A 12,115-nucleotide genomic window follows, 5' to 3' on the forward strand; every position below is an offset into this window, starting at 1 on the left:
CGAATATATTCAACATGGCTATATTGTAGAACAGTAAATAGTAAAAAAAAATCTGTAAAGTTACAGAATTTTGCTTTTAAGTATAGGTAAAGTACAGCATTCATAGGAATTTTTGTTCTTTCTATCATTGAAATTGCCCATGTAGTTCAAACCCATGACACTGAATAAAAGGAGGGCTGTCTCTTGTGCTAAGCCCTGTTGGATGCAGGATACAAAGTTACACTGACTCTTTTAAGAACAAGCTACTTTTCAGGCAGCTCCTTTTGCCTGGTGCAGAGCCTTTTCCAGTTCTAGTTGGCTGTGCTATGTCTTCTTAAAGTTTGTTAGTGTTTGGCATGTGAATAATTCCTTCTAATTTCTGACACTGATAATTGTGTCTATTTCATGTACCTCTTTTGAAATGTTTGGGTGAGGCAGTGTCAGATATAGGTTTGAACTGATAGGTTCTTGTTACTAATATTGCTATTTATTGCATTCATTACGTTAGAATGATGATCACTTATACCACTCTGAAATAGTAATAGTCATATAGAACACTTGCAACATTGTTTTATATAATTAAAATATGTGTTTATGTTAGGGCATTTTATTCAATGTATAGTAATTGTTTTAATAAAACTTACCTTAAAATATAATTTATTGGTGCTGGGAATGTGGCTTAGTGGTAGAAGGCTTGGAATCCTGAGTTCAATTCCTCATTGCCACGCACACAGAAAAAGCCAGAAGTGGTGCTGTGGCTCAAGTGGTAGAGTGCTAGCCCTGAGCAAAAGAAGCTCAGGGACAGTGCCCACGCCCTGAGTTCAAGCCCCAGAACTGGCGAAAATAAAATAAAATATAATTTATTAAAAGTCTTTCAAATGAGGGCTGGGGATATAGCCGAGTGCCTGCCTCGGATACACGAGGCCCTAGGTTCGATTCCCCAGCACCACATATACAGAGAACGGCCAGAAGCGGTGCTGTGGCTCAAGTGGCAGAGTGCTAGCCTTGAGCGGGAAGAAGCCAGGGACAGTGCTCAGGCCCTGAGTCCAAGGCCCAGGACTGGCCAAAAAAAAAAAAAAAAAAAAGTCTTTCAAATGAATTAAAATAACTATATAGTTTATTTTCTACCATTAGTTAAATTTTTTAAAAGAAGTTTTAAATGATTTTTTTTTTTTAAATTTTGCCAGTCCTGGGGCTTGAACTCAGCGCCTGAGCATTGTCCCTGGCTAGCACTACTGCACCACTTGAGACACAGTGCCACTTCTGGCCTTTTCTGTTTATGTGGTGCTGAGGAATTGAACTGAGGGCTTCATGCATGCTAGGCAAGCACTCTACCACTAAGCCACATTCCCATTAATTAAGAATGATTTAGGTTAAGAGAATTCCTACAAGAGAAACTATTGTTCTTCCAGTGTTACTCTTCACTATTTTAGTTTAACATAGCACTCTAGCATTTTATGGTATTTATTTATTTATTTATTTGGTGATGTGTAAATGAACATAGCATTTATCAGTAGTACCCATGAATCTGTATTTTTCCATCCTTTAGCTTTAGACTTAAGACATTGTTTCATAACTTACTGAGCCTGTGTTTCTTCCTCCCTCCCTCTCTCCTTCCCTCCCTCCCTCTCTCCTTCCCTCCCTCCCTCTCTCCTTCCCTCCCTCCCTCTCTCCTTCCCTCCCTTCCTCGCTCTCTTTCTCTCCCTCTCTTTCTCTCTTTCTCTCTCTCTCTCTCTCTTTCTTTCTTTCTTTCTTTCTTTCTTTCTTTCTTTCTTTCTTTCTTTCTTTCTTTCTTTCTTTCTTTCTTTCTTTCTTTCTTTCTTTTGTCGTTTAAGGATGCATCCAAAGCAACTCTAAAATACAAAGGTGTACATTTCGGGACATCTTCTAGAAGTGGGCAGTTTTTACCGGTACAGGCCGGTCCTGGTCCTGGACAGTATGATATAGTCCAGTAAGTGATGACAACAACAAAAACGTGTACCTTTAAGGCTGTTCGTACTAAATTGTATTGTATTAATACAGACTAGACTTCCTTAACTGTAAGGAAGGAAAATTAGTTTAAAAACCTCTAATATGTATTATGTTCTGGAGCAACCCATCTGGCAAATATTGCTGTTTTTATGAGGCAGATCCTGTGCCACCTACTGTATATATATTACTTAACTTAGTGCTTACAATGGGTCTTTGTATAATTACTATTGATTTAGCTATAGTATCTGAAAAATCCAAGGATCAGTGAGGATAAATACCATGTTCAGAACAATACAATGGTAAGACTAAAATACTAAATAAAACTTTGTCACCCACTGGGGGAGAGCAAGGGAAGGGGGTGACATTTTCCAAGAAGAATATATTCTTTACTTATGTAAGTGCACCCCTTCTACATATTACCTTTATAATAACAATTATAAAAACATGTCCAAAAGGGAAATCATCACAGTTAGAATAGCCTAAATAGACTTTCTTTGGTGAATAGAGTACATGGAAAACTTTTCTTAGCTTTTAATGTCAGTTCATGATGTGTCAGATTTTGTTTTCATTTTGGAATCATTGTTCAAACAGTTATCTAATAATGCTCTGAGAACAACTAGCTACAATAAGAAATACATTTATATAAATTTGAATATATTAGTCTACCATCTTGATACTTTTACAAACTTCTAAAGCAGGAAATGTTTCTACAAATGTTCTTTTTTGCTGAAACAAATACATATTCAGAATTCAAAACTCCATTTCCATCTGAATTTTCTAAAGGGAAAAGACACTGCATTATGAAAATGTTAACGTCAAGAAAGATCAACAACAAAGTTATTCCTTATTTCTCCCACGATTTTATGAATTAATAACATTGCAGGAGAAAAAAAGGGTAAGTTGAAAAGTAGCTATTTTTATTTTTCCAGATTCTAACATCATCAAGTTCATTAAGATAAAGTTCCTTTTAGATTTTCTTAGTCTACTACCTGGGAAACTCAGTAAGTATTGCAAAAGTGGTCCCCGTGTCATCTTGAATACTTCTTGTCATAAGGAACTCACTACAGTACTCTGAACTTTTATTGTTTCAATAGTAAACAATTCTTCTTTCTTAAGATGCTCTTCTTAACCTCACCTAAATTTCTCTTCCTCTGCCTATCTTTTGTTCTCCCTTCCCTATGATTTCTTTTCAATATCTTTTTCTTCCCTTGGAGAGTTAAATGTTTGGACTTTTATGTAATTTCAAGATCATTTAGTTTGTTTTTGAAATCATATAGGGTCTTCAATTAGTGAATGTTTCTTGTTTTTACATAGGGTATCTAAAACTCAGAGTACTATTTTGAGTGTAATCTGACCATAGAATTTTGTAGTAAGATAGAATTCTCATTTTCAATATGTTATTTATTAATATAATACAATTTAAATATAGATTCTATTCTTAAAAAGGTAGTTACATTTCAAATTATTCCTTAGAACTTAAAGCCAAAATCTTTGGATATTTTTCTGTAGTATATTATATTTAAACTGGAGATATAATGAGTATAGTATGAAAACTTAAAAAGGGATGCATTTAACATAAAGATAAGTGAATGATGGAGGTGTGGCTTAGTGATAAAGCACCTGCCTAGCAAGTACAAGGCCCTGAATACAAATCCCAGCATTGCCAAAATAAAAATCTAAGTGACAGTAAAGTCGGGATAAGACCTGCAACTGTATTTGGGTAGGTGATCTTAATTTGCTAGGGCAGGAGGGCGGGGTGTGGCTCAAGTAGTAAAACACTTGCAAGTATGAAACTCCAAGTTTCTGTGTTCAAACCCCAGTACTACCAGAAAAGAAGGAAAAAAAAAAAGGTAATTCCTCATTGGAAAAATCATTAATTCTTTCAATAAGAATTTGCTCCAAGTAATCAGCAATGGAAAAAATAAATTATCAGAAATGAGGCATAACAGTAGAAAAAGGTACTAGTAAAATTACAGTGGTTTATATGAAATAATAGCTGTACATTTCAAAGCAGACAAAAATATGAATTTAGGCTCAGTAAGTTCTGATGCACAAGAAAATATAAAAAAGATGTTTTCTCATAAATATTTTATTTTTATCATTCTTATTTTTTATTTTTCCCTACATATTTTATTACTTTTACCATTTTATTACCCACTCTCCCCCCCCGCCGAGTTGTATAGTTCGTTTACAGCCTATAGTTTTGTAAGTATTCCTGTTGCATTGGTTCTCCTTTTACCCATTGTCTCTCCATTTTGATGTTCACCTTCCCTTTCCTACATCCCATAAATCAGTACCAAAATCAGTTACAGTGACATCAGGGGTAATACCATGGGGAAGAAAGACAAAAGAAAATGGCATAATTTCACATGAAAAGTTGAGCATAACGACAACAATGATAAACTACTTATTTCCATAACTTGGAGTTCATTTCGCTTAGTACCATCTTATGTGTTCATATATACATAGCTATTGAGAGCTATTGAGCTATTGTGCTCCTCTGCTAGGACTATCCTAGACGTTTACTAATTATTACCAATGAGGGAAACCATAGAGTCTATGTTTCTTTGGGTCTGGCTCACTTCACTTAGTATGATTTTTTTCCACATTTTTCCATTTCCTTAGGAATGGGGCAATGTCATTTTTTTCTGATAGAGGCATAGAATTCCATTATGTGTATATATTACATTTCCTTGATCCATTCATCCACTGTATTACTCTTTTTCAAAAATATTTGATAGTATTGTGACTTGAATTTAGGGCTAGGTGAGCATTCTACCACTTGAGTCACAAACCCTGCACACTTTTTGCTTTCACTTATTTTCAAAGAGGATTTTGAACTTTTTACCAGGTTTGACCTCAGACTGTGATTCTTATGTACCTGTCTGTCAAGTAGCTGATTACAGGTGTGAACCAACATGCTCAGTCCTAAATCCATGACTGTTTTCAAGCACAAACATTTATTTTTTCTGCTTTTGTAAAAAGATTTTGGTATCTTAACTCTCTAATTCAATTTCAAGAAACCAATTTATTTATTGATTGATTGATTGCCAGTCCTGGGGCTTGGACTTGGCCTGAGCACTGTCCCTGGTTTCTTTTTGCTCAAGGTGAGATGGAGCAACCCCCAGAACAGGGCAAGACCAAGCTTTGTTTCAGCCCAAAGTTTGTTTATTAAGAGAAAATGACCGGCTGGGGCTAACTCAGCTTAGGAGTGAGTAGCCCAGAGCCTCAGTTCCAGGGGGGTTTATAAAGGCAAAAATCACAAAGAGGTGCAAGTGAGCTAATTTACAGAAGTGGAACGTAGCAGTTATTTTTCAAGCAAGCAAATGTACAGAAGACAGAGGTTGCGATTAACTTTATCTTGACATAGAACAGGTGTAGTAATAACTTGTTTCTCTCCTTTTGTTGTGCAGCCAAAATCTGTCAACCATTTTGGGGATGGATTTCAGGCAGGCCATTTAGTGATGGATCAGGAGGTCATAATGAGGCCCTGCCTAGAATCCGCAGGAGTTGCAAAATTTGCCAAAACTGAGAAGTGGGTAGAGTACCGGACATTCTGAGAACTGTGCAAGTTTTCAGGCAACTGTGACCAAGAAACTCCAGGTGTTGTTGGCCTAAAGCAAATTAGGGTCCCATGCTTACACTTCTTTTCAAAGGCTAGCACTCTACCACTTTAGCCACAGTGCCACTTCTGGCTTTTTCTATACATGTGGTGCTGAGGAATTGAACCCAGGACTTCATGCATGTGAGGCAAACACTCTACTATTAGGCCATATTCCCATCCCCCTTTTTTATTTTTTGTTTTTGTTTTTCAATACTGTGATTTGAACCTGGAGCCTGACACCTGTTAAACAGGAATACTGTTCCTTGAACCACTCTGGTAGTGCCTTTATGTGTTTGCCATTTTTTGGGACAGAGTCTTGCTTTGTGGATTGTAATCCTATGATTTGTGCTTCCCTTTGTCATTAGCATGGCAGGTACTTATCATTGTATTTAGATGGAGTCCTGAGAACTTTTATCCCTGGGCTGGCCTCTTAACCATAGTATCCTAAATAGCTCTGGTTATAGGCTTGAATCACCCTGGATTTAATCGTTTTTTCTTCATCTTCACATACTTATACCAATACACTTTTGCTTTTCTCTTGTGTTATTTTCCACTTACAGTCTAAAACATATGTTAATATTTTATTTCTATGCATAATTTGAACATACATATCATTCTAACCTACTAAGACCTTCGGTTTAAAAACACAATTATTAACTTTTATTCAACTTGGACATTTTTTTCAGGAATATGTCTTCTTTTGATAGTGAAAAATTATTATAGTATCTTTCACGATATTAATGAAATATATAAGAGGACTCATGACTGTGTAAAAATGTTTGACAATTGTTATTGAAACATTTTGATTGGTAATATAAAATTTGTGAAATTTATTTTGTATTATTAAGAAAACAGTAAAATTCCACTAGGTGGCGCCAGTTTACTGGCTTTTTACTGACATAACATCTTCATTTCTCACATTTATTAAAACAAATCTTTAAAAATTATGTGATAATATATACAAATTTGCCTTGCAGTCTGTTTGGACAGATGCGAATTAGAAGTTTTTAGTTTCAAAAATTCTTCCCAATGTAGGTAGTTTGGAACTCTGAATTTTAAAATTTTATTCAAGTTTTTCAGTTGCAAATTGTTATTTCTATTGATTTATCTATTTAAATCCATCAAATTTGTTAGGCTCTTAAATGTTGCATTTAGAAATGTGATTTTAGAGAAGTAATTATTCTCTGGATCAACATAAGATTACATAAGAATAATTTAATAATATCAAGTAGATTCTAAGTAGAAACTAGTGTTAGTTTCATGTAATTGCAATTATGCTTTAAAAAGCATAGTTACTAGGGCTTGGTGCTGGTGGCTCATGTCTACAACTCTAGCTATTTGGTAGCAGAGATTGAGAGGCTTGTAGTTTATGGCAATTATTGGCAAAAATTTGTCCTACTCCATCTTAACCAATAGCTGGACAAGATGGTTATGCCTTTCATCCAAGCAAAGTGAGACAAATAAATAGATGATAAAGGTCCATGTTGGCCATGGTGAGATCCTATTATGAAAATATCGAGAGACCAAAAGACTTGCGACATGGCTACAGTGGTAGAGTACCTACCTACCACCTATGAAGCTCTGGGTTAAAAGAAAAATTGTATATGTGTGTGAGTGTATTTTCAAGGACAGAAAAAGCATACTCTTTTTGACATTCTCAGTTTTCACTTATGGGTAAATTGTTCTATTGTTTCTGATGCAAAACTTGAGCATTTTCACCTACTTTTGCTAGTATTTAACAGTTATTAAGTTACCCCAATGCTTGGGTATATAACAGGCATCTGACCATTTCTTGAAGCTACTAATATATGCTGATAATCATGAAAGAGTTTTAGCTTGAGGATGGCCAAAGAATTAATTAGGACTTATTCACAATCATGTATGTTCCCCCAACACAAAATAGTTACTAGAAGAGTTACTGCATCCAGAAGACAGAGTGCATTTCTAATTTTCTATGAAAACTTAAAAAAAATAAGTTAATTTTCAAAGTGAAATAGGAGGAAAGGGTTGATTTAAAAAAAGTATTCGGATAAAATTATGTGTGAGAGTGAAGAAGTTGAAAATAGTGATTGCTTCAGTATCATTAAATATTGCGTATCGATCAATTTTCTTTTGGAATAGTCTGGAAGAGCATCCTATGCTATACTATTGTCAGCAAATATTTTTTATAGAGGAGTCACATTCATTCATGATGAAGTGATAAGAATATAAAAAGAATAAAGCCCTGTTGGATTTAGTGATGGTTTAGTGATGAAGAATTTAGGTTTTAGGGTCATATTGCATTTAATTTCTTGCCCTTGTCAAATGCTAACTCTGTGACATTGAGTTACTTTTCCATTCCACTCCTCTAAGATATAAGTAATAATATCAATAAAAGGCTCGTCAGTCAGATGTGAATAGACACATACATATACTGCCTAAAATGGTGTATGATGTGTATGAGTGCTTACTAAGTGATACTTATTATCATTTCTCATTTAATGAACTGCTGAATACTTGCTATATAATGTGTTTAGAAATGATAATATGGAAGTGTTTCTTAAAGGATCCTTTCACACTCTTTGCTGGAAGATGCAAGTATTTAAATAAGTATTCATTTAGATCCAAATAAATTGAAGTGGGGCGTCAGGAGATCCATATTGACCCTTGCTTTGTGGATGACAGAAGGATGAAGGATTCCAAGGTACATTTGAGTGTCATTTTGAGGAACAAATGGACATTTATCAAATGGAGCAGAATATTGTAGGTGATGAAGATGTATAAAGCCATGAATGTGTGAGAATGCAGTTTTGCTATTTATTTGTAAATGATGATGAGCGAGTAACTATTTTAAGCATGTGATTCATGAACAGCTTTGTAACTTCAAAAAGATCAAAAAGTCAGCAATGAGTCAAATGGGAACTGAGGAAATGAGAGAGAAATGGGATGAAGGTTACTGGTTCTCAAGTGAATGCCTGTATTACTTGGGAAATGGAACTGGAAATGAGAGAAAAGCAACATATAGTTGTTAGCATTGATTTTTTTTTTCCTTTTCTTTCTATGCTGGTTCTGGAGCTTGAACACAGGGCCTGGATTCTATCTCTTAGAGTTTTCGCTCAAGGTTGGCACTTTACATTTGAGCTGCAACTCCGCTTTGGATTTTAGATGCTTAATTGGAGATAAGAGTATCCCAGACTATACCACCAAGGTAGCTTTGAGCCTCAGACATCAGCCTTCTGTGTAGCTAGCACTACAGGTGTGAGCCATCATCACTAGATTAGCATTGATTTTTAAAATTTATTTTGTTTATTTTTCTTGACAGTTGTGGGGCTTGAACTCAGGGCCTGCGTGCTGTCCCTGAGCACTTTGCTCAAGGCTGGTGCTCTACCACTTTGAGCCACAGCCCCACTTCCAGTTTTTGAGTGGTTAATTGGAGTTAAGATTCTCATGGAAACTTTTCTGCCTGGGCTTTGAAGTTCCATCCTCAGATATCAACATCCTGAGTAGTTAGGATTACAGGTAGGGCCCCCATTCCCAGCAGCATTGATTTTTACCTAGTGATTAAGTTGATGTGGGAGGATGAGGTACTGATGATGACTTCTAGGTTTCTCACTTAAAATATTACGTGAGTAGGGTTTTGGGAAGTTAGTGAGAAAATACAGATAGCAGGTTCCAGTGTGTGTGTGTGTGTGTGTGTGTGTGTGTGTGTGTGTGTGTGTGTGTGTGTTTTCGTGGACACACACATTTCTGGAGAATCAGGTTGTTTTAAGTTTTATTTGCTATTTAGTCTCTATGTAGACTACCAGGAGTGAATCTCAGAGCATGAATGAGAGTCAGCCATCCACTGAGAAATGGAAAAATCCTAGGAGAAAGAATGTCTTGTAAGACAGAGAACATACTTTCTCTATTTTTTAAATCTATGAAGTGGGAATTATGGTAACTTCTACTTCACAAGATTATTAGTGAAATACAAAAATGGAGATGAAAGAACTTGTTGTATTTAAAATGTTACATATTGTAGTTTGAAAATATCCCCATCTATTTTTCCAACTGTTGCACCCAGTATTATTTGGGTGACAGAAGCAGACATTCATCATTTATTTTGGGGCATTGTTGTTGAAGCAAGGAGTAGTGAGAGTGATACAATAACCTTCATATCAACAGAACTACCATTCACCACTGCATTTCATAATGTTATTACTTTGAGTTTGTTAAACTTTGAGTGGTTATATTCTCTTTTCCTATTAAAAAAGTTCACATGTATTTTGATTATGTACTTAGACTTATTAGCCTAAAGGAAAACCTGTTTTTCCTCTAAAAATAGTTAATGGGATAGTATGTATATACATATGTGTGTACAGTGTGTGCATATGTGTGTACAGTGTGTGCATATGTCGGTACTGTGTGTGCATGTGCTCTTCTGAATTGCGATGGTTGGGGATTGATCATTAATATCAACAAATTCTCTCATGGTGGCCCACTCTAGCCATTTGATTTTCTATGATAATAAATCATCCTTTGCAAATGAAGCAATACATTATCTCAGTCTTCAAGTAAACTTGATAACGATACATTTTACAAGCTATCGGAACTTCTTCAAACTCAATTAAGATTATTTACATTGGACAGTATTTCCAAGTTTTATTTATTCATGAAGTATATAAATAAAACATTTATGGTTTTAGAAAAGTTGTATGGTTTCCCTATCTCGTATGTGCTAATTTTTCAAACTATCAGTTTCTATGGCACTAGATTTTCTTCAAGAGTTTAGTGTAATATAATACAGATTTTATTCTAAAAAACAATGGCATATATTATGATTCTTGAGTTATGTCTTTAGCATATTTCAGAAAGTGAAGTGATTATCTTTATACGTTTTTATAGCTATATTTATATTTTATAAGTTGGTCTCTGTAAGTAAACATGTTTTTTCAGAATCTAGAGTGAACTTCAATTTAAAGGAGCTAATGACATTTAATAATATTTAAAAGCAACAGTTTGGGGAGATTAATTTTGATTATAAAATCCTTTGTGAATATAGCTAAGCAGTTTTATGGCAGGAAAGATTACCTTCTGTGTTTCACATGTATTGTTTTAGGGTGGACTTGATAACTTGTGAGTCATCCAGTAGAGAAATTGAGGGGAGCTAATGACTTGAAAAGTATTGGCAAGGTTATTTTAAAAGGCTGGGTCTAATAAGTAACAGTATTTTCTGAGAATTGATGAAGACAAGTCATAAAGAGTAAGTGTGTAAGAGAAACTGAGAGCAGTGCGGGGAGAAGCCTAATGAAGGTGTGAAGCACTCATCTTTGCTTTTCAAACTGAACCTGTTAGGTCATCCATCAGTCACGAGTGGCAGGTAGTGACCATTAGGTGAACTCATTAACACTCTGCAGCCTGCTTGTACAGAGTAACTCACATTTGTCTTCATTAGAAGTTTCCTTGTTGCCAGTAGTGAACAGATGGGTCATTATTACCCACACTGCCCTCTGGGCTTACCTGGAGGACGCGTAAAGTCGCCTCATACAACACATCGCCACATTGACCTCCTTACCATGGGAGAGAAGCAGTTGGAGTAGTGGGGATGAAGATGCTCTTATCCAAGAGGCTGCCCAAGGAGATTCATGTTTGTGGGTGGTTTATGCAAAAGTAGTTTTGGAGAAGGAAATTATTTAAATGCATGTTTTAAATAGGACTACTGTTGATATCTGGGCAAGCTAGGTTATACTTGAATTGTAAATTAGTTGTAGGTTGGTATAAATTTTTATTCAAATTATTTGAATTGAATAGTATACTGAAGGACTTTAATAGAGGAATAATATGTATGGTTATTACTGATGATGCTTCTACACAAAAATTATATATTTCAAGGTTTCCTTTGAAAGATCTTTTAGACTTCAACTACACTTGTACCTTGTAGCTAGCATACTAAATTACAAATCTATCTATCTAACCATCATCTGCTTTTTTTCAGTCTCATTTAAATAAAAGAAAAATCATGCTTGTGTACTTTTACTATTGAATTATGTCTTTAAATTGACTATTTTCCCTAGTGGTAGCAAGCACTTTTGTAAGGGCAGATTAATTGTATTCAGTGTAAATACTGAGTGTAAATGATGAGATGGTATTGACTGTACATTTATCTTTGCACTCTGATTGTATCTCTCCCTCCGCCCCCATGTCTTTAATCTACAGAGAGGCTTTTGTTCATTAACATTGAGGGTTACCACAAGGGCAAATTACCTGCTTATACTTGGAACATTGAATCATGAAAAATACTTTTGGAAGTGGTTATTCACATAATATGATAAAGCGTTATTTTAAATCTAGTATTCCCTGTTTAGAAGTTTGGAGGCTAGAGCCCTGAGAATGAGAGTACTTAGCAATCCTAGGAATTAAATTTTTTCCTTAAATATAGCTAGTAAGGAATTTCTTTTCTTTCATGTAATTCTCTAAGAGGATTGACTATATTAGGAAAACTTTCAGATTTTATAATAACACTAACACAATAGTGTTATTCTTTTTTTTTCTCAAATTTTTATTATCAAACTGACGTACAGAGAGGTTACAGTATCATACGTT

The 12,115-nt window shown here is 35.1% G+C and overlaps 1 protein-coding gene across 7 annotated transcripts in view; it reads left to right on the forward strand.

Annotated features, from left to right (window-relative positions):
* Positions 1 to 12,115, forward strand: part of Stpg2 (sperm tail PG-rich repeat containing 2) — a 239,154-nt gene that overhangs the window by 12,601 nt on the left and 214,438 nt on the right. For 5 of the 7 annotated variants that reach the window (XM_048333474.1, XM_048333473.1, XM_048333479.1 and 2 more), the window contains 2 exons: positions 1,815 to 1,930; positions 2,734 to 2,845. The exons of the other annotated variants lie outside the window; for them this stretch is intronic. In XM_048333474.1, the coding sequence (XP_048189431.1) occupies positions 1,815 to 1,930; positions 2,734 to 2,845 (228 nt within the window). The remainder of the gene's footprint in view (positions 1 to 1,814; positions 1,931 to 2,733; positions 2,846 to 12,115) is intronic. 7 annotated transcript variants of the gene reach the window in all.

Source organism: Perognathus longimembris, chromosome 24 (assembly GCF_023159225.1).
Source record: "Perognathus longimembris pacificus isolate PPM17 chromosome 24, ASM2315922v1, whole genome shotgun sequence".
NCBI classification, from domain to species: domain Eukaryota; kingdom Metazoa; phylum Chordata; class Mammalia; order Rodentia; family Heteromyidae; genus Perognathus; species Perognathus longimembris.